The 8127-nt window shown below is 41.1% G+C and overlaps 1 protein-coding gene across 1 annotated transcript; it reads right to left on the reverse strand.

The window, feature by feature from the left end:
• Positions 1–4663: 4663 nt before the first annotated feature.
• Positions 4664–7730, reverse strand: PPP4R3C (protein phosphatase 4 regulatory subunit 3C). The gene is made up of 2 exons (XM_023634130.2): positions 5276–7730; positions 4664–4964 (listed from the first exon to the last, which is right to left on the reverse strand). Coding segments are annotated over exons 1-2 (2331 nt in total). The 5' UTR covers positions 7606–7730; the 3' UTR covers positions 4664–4963.
• Between the last annotated feature and the right edge of the window lie 397 nt (positions 7731–8127).

The following is an 8127-nucleotide window of genomic DNA, read 5'->3' on the forward strand; positions in this document are numbered from 1 at the left end:
TCCCCAAGGAGAACATCCTGGTACAGCTTTCCCAAACTGTTGCAAGCACCTTCAATTTACCTGACTGCTGGGTCTGTGATCCCCAGCCAGATAGCTTTGACTACATTTCCCTAACTTACTGAGACATCTACCAGGAGAAGCAGGGGATGATCCCAGCTCCTGCCACACACACACACACACACACGTGCATGCATGCACACACATCTCTGGATGTCATCCCCACTCCCAATCTCAGTCATTTCATGGGGTGGACTAAGGTCACACCACCATGTTAGTGGCATGGACAAAGGAGATTGGATTGACTACACTTAGCAGATCCTCCAAAACAAGGACTTGGCTCAGTTAATTCAACTGAACTGGGAACCTTAAGGCTTACCCACAAGCATTCTCAACTTGTGTTCCCTGACTGATGTAGGTACTGCCTGATGGACCTGCCAATTGTAAAGGCTTTCTTTCCAGGGGCACTATTTGTGCTCCCGAGATTGTACTTCTTGGGTGGAAACCAGGCATTAACATGTCTCTCTCCTGAAAACATTGAGACTTGCGCCTTAGGGTGGTAAACTTTCAGCATATTGGATCCTCTAACACCCTAAAGAGAAGGGCTTAATTCTGAGGCAACAACCTCTATACCAGGGCCCTCAGCATTGCCTGTTATTTCAATTGCTTTAGGGAAAGGACATTTAGTCTGTTATCGAAGGATACATTTTAGTTGACTGCTCTGCTTGCTGGGTCAGGCAGGAGGGGAATAGGGTTTAGCGACTCTTGTCACTTTTACAAATTTTCCATGCCCTCCCCACCTTCCATCCTACTTTTCTAATTTCTGTTTCACTCCTCACTCTTGACATCTGGACATCTATCATTCCTTTGTTAAAACCCCAGACAACACTCCACCCAAGTGTCTTCATTGCAGTGAAGGTTTATTTTTCTTTCTACTTTCCTGCTTTTTATTTCAGTTGTATCTCAGCAAGGCACGATGCATACACATAGACTTGTCTGCAAACCAGAACTGAACTCATTAATTTTTAATTTATCATGTTGCTATCAGTTTGATCCAGAATATCGAATTATGGATTTATGACCATAACTTGTGATATAAGTGCTTGTACCTGGCTTTAGCCCCCATCTTCTTGGAAATGATTATACTGCTGCTGCTGATAATAATGAGTTTTAAAAGCTATTTATTGAGTACTAAACATATGCTAGGGAATTTACATATAACTTTTAATTTTTAAGATGGAAGAATTGTGGCTAGAGGAGAAAATAAGTAAATTGTCTTAGGTCATGGAACTGGTAAACGTGAGAGCTGGCATTGTCATCGAGGGCTGTCTGAATATGAAGCTTTTGTTTTATCTGTTATATCACCCTCCCCTTTTTGGTGTGTTTAGAAGGTCATTAAGCCATAAAAATTACTGGAAGTCATGTATTTAAAGCCAAAACCTTTCCGAACCCAGGGCACCTCTCCAAAATTGCTTACCTGAATGTTATTGTACATACATGGCCATTCCAAACTGTTTCTTCTTTTCATAAATAACCCACTTATGGGTCCTTTTAAAACTACTTTTAAAAAACTTAAAGATGAAATTAAACATTTTTGACATGGTATCTCCTCACACACAGTGTCTAGAAAGACTGAACATTTTGGTCAATTTTTCACTCAGTGTGCAGACAGTAAAGAATGCTCTTCTGTGTTTTGTTGCCCTCTTAAGTGTTTCCTTAATAGTAGGTTATGTCATCTGATGGGCAATTTGCCTTTGCACCATTTTGCTTGTCATGTTGTTTCCCTAACATTAAGTAGCTGAGACTAGAAAAGGGCTCACAGAGGTTACACAGCTCAATAGAATGCCTGTCCTTTTTTCTTTTCTTTTGTTTTCTTCTTTTTCCTTTTCCTTTTTTTTTTTTTTTTTAACTTTCCATTACACTTATGTCCTCCTTCGTCTTTTCTTACAAACTCACTGGGGACAGTAGAGCAAGAAATGCAAATATTCATTTTTTTCCTCCCACAGTGTCCATTTCCTATGGCTGATTAAAACTAGCTGAAGGAAAGAGAATAAACAGAAAGAGCATCAAAAAATTGTTCTTTTCTGTCTAGTTGTAAATAGCTGCTTTGTTAAGGAAGTAGGGCTACTCCCACCAAAACGAAGAGTTAAGCATATATTTTTTCAAAACCAAACTTGATGTATGTAAGTAGATAGTGTGTACTATGGATAATATTTCCCACGACACTCTAGCCAGAAGAACATGAAACGCTCTTCGAACAAACTGCCTTTTTTCACATACACTCTCAAGATGAATAATCCCATTATGACATTTAACTAGCATGCCAGGAGAGATGTGAAAATGCTATTGTCCTGCTGTGTCATGTCCTCAGCAATGTTATGATTAAATCTCCTGAGGTCATGTCCACGCATTAGCAGACTTTATATCTGATGAAATGATTCTTTGCCGCTTTACGAATACACTCTTTGCAGCTCTTACGCAGCAGTCTCTTAGTTTTGCACAAGGTGTGTCTCCTATTGGTACAACAGTACATTTAAAATGGTTTCTTCCTTGAGATGCTAGAGTCGACTGCACTCTCTGCTTACCTACAGATTATGCACAGTGCCTGGGGCAGAAGGAGGAGAGGTGGCACGGTTTTCCCTGCTGAGCCTCCCCAGCAGGAACAGTAGCAATAAATGCACTTTTCGCAGTAAGCTTTCTTTATTAGTTCTCCTGTTGAGCCTAGATCCGCCCCCGGTTGACTGCACACTCAAGGTCTGTGTGATCCCAAAGCCATTCTACTGCAAATGCCCAGCAGTGAAGATGGCCTCAAATTGGGTTCCTGTCTGCAGTGTGTGTGGCAGCAGCCCATGTGCTTTTACCTATTGTCAAACTTGCAAGCATTTCTTTGACTGTCATGGGGACTGAAGTTCTTCACCTTGAGAGACAGAGAGAGTGAGCCAGTGAGCTGACAATACAGTGGTTATACACCCACTCCCTGGACAGGGAGTTTGCACATAGTTGTGAGCTGTGACTGGTTAATGCATTGCTGGTATTGCTAAAGACAGGGTTCATTCCTTATTTGCTTGATACTCACATTAAAGAGAATCTCGTGTTGGGGAAGACACTGACTGTACTTGAGGTAAACTTAAAGTTAAGAATAAGGCTGTTAGAGCCGGCCCCATGGCCGAGTGGTTAAGTTCACGTGCTCCGCTTCGGCAGCCCACGGTTTCAATGGTTCAGATCCTGGGTGCGGACCTCGTACCACTCATCAGGCCATGCTGAGGCAGCATCCCACATAGCACAACCAGAAGGACCCACTGCTAGAATATACACCTATGTACTGAGGGCCTTTGGGGAGAAGAAAAAAATAAAAGGGAAGATTGGCAACAGATGTTAGCTCAGGTGCCAATCTTCAAAAAAAAAAATAAAAAATAAAAATAAGGTTGTCCCCTACAATCTTCCTAGTCATACAGAGGATCCCTGAAGCCAAAACAGTATATATGTTCCAGCTGCAGAGAGCAGATTTCTGGAAGCTTGCATAGCACCTTAGGGGAGAGAAGAATATATAGATAGGGAATGGGGTGGAGAAAGGAGCATGGGAACGTTGTCATCCAGGTGGCTTGAGGGTCCTGAGGGGTAGAGAAGGACAGCGCTGGGGAGGTCTGGATGAATCTGATTTGTGTTTGAGTTCCCTGTAGATAAATTACTGATCCCCCAAATACTATCCGCAGTATGTAATGGCTGAATTAATATGTAATCAACTGCATTGTATCTAAAGCCTTAGAACTAGGGAGGTGCTCCCCCCACTCAATACCATTTCTTACCCCTAATCCCACCTGATCTTTAACAAAGCACTAACAATCTTAAAGATAATCTCTATTTTGTTGCACTTTTTTGTAACTGTTTTAAATAAATCAATTTGCAGTGTAAAAAAAGTTTAAAAAAGAAACAGTCTCTTATTTTCGGAATTAGAGGGTCACTTTTTAACTCCTGAATTTTATGGTTCAGCATGAATATCACCAAACGGTACAAAACAAGTACAGTAGTATTTTTAATACAAAATAAATATCTGTCTGATGGAAAACTATACTTAATATCTACACAGATGTTCCATCTTGTTCAAACAATGGTCAAAATTAAAGTTAACCCTAAAAACCTCAGAACAGGAGAAACTACTTCAATTGAAGCGTTTCCAGGACAAATGGACCCAGTTAACTTGCTCCTTTAAAAATAAAACCTCTTAAGTCTTTGCTACAACTTATTCTCAGAAATTCATTTGCATTCACTCTTTAATAAAGCACCTTTCATCTTTCATAGTCTGTCATATAAACCCCCTCGTTTGTTTATAGGAAAAACTTAACATACTGCGGGTGGAATTTTACACTTAAGTAAATTTTTCTTGGTTCAAAATGGTTTCTAGATATCATGTGCCACTTCATTCAGCACTATTTTTTGTATGTTAGTCTTTGTAAATGACACTTTAAAACTGGCCTGGTGCTCTGGAGACAGACACACCTCTATTAATGAATCAGGAAATGACTTCCAAGCATCTTTCACAATCGAGGCAGGTGAAAGCATTCTCTTCTACCCACTCCCAACGTCCTAGAGAACACCTTTTTAGAATACTACTGGATGGATCTTTGGCATCTCTTATCTGAAAAAAAAATTCATATTAACAACTGCACATTTTGAATCCAGCTTCCTTTTTTATTGATGGAAACACACAAAGTTACTTCAATTTTATTCATGAAATAACACAAAGTTATCACGCATAAGGCTTAAATTTTTGTTAAATCTTCACAGAAATACGAATAGCTTAACTTTATTTCTTAGTACAATTGACTTGGTGTTTCATATAAACATAAACATAAATTTTTATTTCAAAGAAAGCAACTGAAGGAAAGAAAACCATAGCTAGAACTATCGGGCAAGTAATGTTATAAGCTTTGCAATTGCACTGTTAAAGTTGTTTCTGAAATATATCCCTGTAACAGAACAAAAGAAAAAATTAATATTATATTATCAATCTGTTTATTCCCCTCAAACTAGGGCTTTTCTTGCTAAGAAGTTATGGCTCAGGTTCTGGTTAGCTTTTTCAAAAAAGATTCTGGGAAGTATGGTTTTTACGAAACCAAACCCTTCTAGGTGATAACAGAGAGCATCTTTACTACTTATTGTATACTTATAAATTCACATGAGAAAGCTTTTAGATTAAGATTTTTCAGCTAATTGATGTTAACAAAATTTTAGTAACACAGAATTTAATAATGTTGAGGGTCTCCCATAAAGATCTTACTAGCTAAGATGTGGTCTTTTCCCAGGAGGTGTATCCTCTTCCGTATCTTCTTCATCATCATCTGGATAATCCACTAAGCGGATCACGCTGCTACTGCTTGGGATACTCGCAGAATGGGATGAAGTAAACTTGAAGTTGCCAGAAGACGTTCTTTTCGGAAGATCTACCTTGTCTTCATTTTCTTTTGGGTTTGTCGTCTCCACAAACTTATCAGAAGGATCTTCAAAATCATCTTCCAACGGTGGCCTAACTGCTTCTTCTTCCTCTTTACTTTCTTTAAAACACATTTCTTCCTTCTCCTCCAGGACTTTGCTACTGCTGTGAAACACTTTATGAAACAGCGTGGAAAGTAAATTCTTCTGTATTTGACTCTGCTGGTCTTTCTCTTTTTCATAGTTAATCTTCAATCCTTTGAATGTCTGAACATATTCAATCGATTCAAATGCCTTGTAAAACTTTTCAACTATATGTGCAACAAGAGGCTTGATATTTTCCTCTCTTATGTATTCGAACAGTTCAATAACTGCTGAATTCAACATATTGTACCGATTTCCATTATCCAGAAAGACATTTACAACCGGCTGAAATAAATTTCCCTTGATGATGTAATCATTATAAAATTCATCTTGGAGGCCAACCATGCTTCTCATAAAGCGAACAGCAGACAAGACCAGGAAAGTGTGCTTTGAATTCATCAAGATCAAGACTCTTCTTAGCAAGTCCTTGCTGAAAATATAGCTTTTAATGTGATATGTGTGATGTTGCACACAAAATGTGAGCAGCTCTAAAATTAAGGAAAGCAGCTGTGCTGTTTGATAATTATTGAAGCAATATTTGTTGCTTTTGTCAGATCCAGCTATATTCTTTTCTTCACAAATCTCTTCTGAAGTGGCGGCCAAAAGTGGTGCTATGAAGTTATGCATACAGTGTTTATAGAAGAAATTTAGAAATTCACTTCTTTCACATTTACCAGGTGTCCCCAGCATGTTGTCTGGATTAAGCAGAGCACGAAGAAGTTCCACTGAACGAACAGCACCTCCTAGCTCAGGATCAGGATCAGAGACCATTTGTCCAATTACTAAATTGATGAAAAGGTTACCATCTTCACTCTGCTGGGCTTCCTCCATTATAAATTCTTGGATCATGGATGGACTGTGCTCCAACAGATAAGTGAATATATCAGTAGCAGCTGACCTTATTTGCAAATCATCCACGCTCATTACAATTTTAAGAGCAGGAAGAATTCCCAATTCTGTCAGTGTCGTGAATAGTGCATCCTTGCTTTCAGGCTGTAAACTCTGAGAAAATTCACAGAATTCCTTGAAAAAGAATACCAATTCGCGCCGTCTGTCATCACTGATAGTCTTATCTCTTAGCTGTGCAAAAACGTCAGACAAAAATTTGTCATCTTCCTGCAGCATGCTGACTATCTCAACCTTGTTGAAGAAAATAAAAGCAATAACAGTGGAAAGAACATTCTCTTCAAACGGGGATGGCACAGGCAAAACGATGTCGTAAATGTACTGTGCCCTGTACGTCTGATGTATTTTTTGCCTAAGTTCAGAGTCAGTTATTGGTACAACTTCCTTGAACTTTGCATGTTGGGTCAGGAATTCCCGATGCCTTTGCGGCTGAGCCAAAGCAGGATCGTATTCAAGGCATCCCACCACATCCATGATACACTCTTCCGAAAAAAGGACCTCAAGCAGAGAGGTCTTGTTGAGGAATAAGATTCCTTTAATAATTTTATGCAAATAGTGCAAGCCTTCCATATCCCGCAGGTTCTCACAAATGTGGAACAGCTGCAGTAGCTTTTTAATATAGTCCTCATTTTCCAAGAGCACAGCCAGACTTTCCTCACGTCTAGGCGAGGTGAGAACCGAGGTAACTAAGGCAGAAATCTGTTCAAGCGTATTGAGCTCACAGTTCGGCAGGTCGATGAGACTCCCGGGATCTAGCATTTCGTCGGGTGGTTCCTCTCCGGCTTCTTCCAACAGGTCCTGTGTGATTTCGATGGTCGGGTTTCCTTGAAGCCGGCAAATGGCTTCCCAGATCTCGTGGCAACTTCCTTCGTCCTGGAAACTTAACGCCACATCACGGTTGTCAGAATGAGTCCAGACAATTAAAGTCCCTTGCTGTTTCTGATAGGGCTCGTTGGTATTTATCTTTGTCTCCAAGATCACGGAGTCGTCCGACTCAGATCGAACCAGCATGGCCACGCCCTCGAACTGCTCCACATAAGTGAATGAGACGTAGCCGATGCCTATATTGTCCCACTCTTGGTCTTCATTAAGCATATAGACCTTTACAAGGTGCCCTTTGTCTTCCATAGCGACCTCTGGTCTCTCCACCTCAGCCGCGGTCTCTTTACCTCAGCGGGAGTCTCGGCGTGTCACCCGCTTCGGCGTCGAGCACGCCACGCACCAACGGTAGCTTACGCTGCTGTCGTAGGGACGGTGGCCCCGAAGTGGCAAGTCAAGAGAATCGCAATCTAAGATGGCGGACGAGCAGTGGTTACGGGGACTCCAGCGGCGCCTGAGGTCGGTAAGGTTCCCCCAGAGTCCCCAGCGGCACCTGGGGTCAATAGGGTTCCCCTGGAGCCCCGGAGCCCCGCAGCCTCTCACTTCCATCTCCTGCTCTCGGCTCCTTCCATGTTGCCACCCCCTTACTCTTTCTTAATATGGGTTTAAAAAGTGAGTATCTGGGTCTGCTCACGGCTGTCCAGGAAAGCCTTGAATGTGGCAGGATCCTTATGATTCTCCCACGATTCCACCCCAAAGGAACGTTCTATGCTCTTTAAGGCGAATTGCAGTCGAATTTTCAAACGGAGGCTTAGGAATTAGAACAAAGAG

Source organism: Equus caballus, chromosome X (assembly GCF_041296265.1).
Source record: "Equus caballus isolate H_3958 breed thoroughbred chromosome X, TB-T2T, whole genome shotgun sequence".
Lineage (NCBI taxonomy): Eukaryota > Metazoa > Chordata > Mammalia > Perissodactyla > Equidae > Equus > Equus caballus.

Excerpts from the sequence above, each read along its gene's own strand:
- PPP4R3C (XM_023634130.2), bottom strand. The coding sequence starts at position 7,605 with ATGGAAGACAAAGGGCACCTTGTAAAGGTCTATATGCTTAATGAAGAC.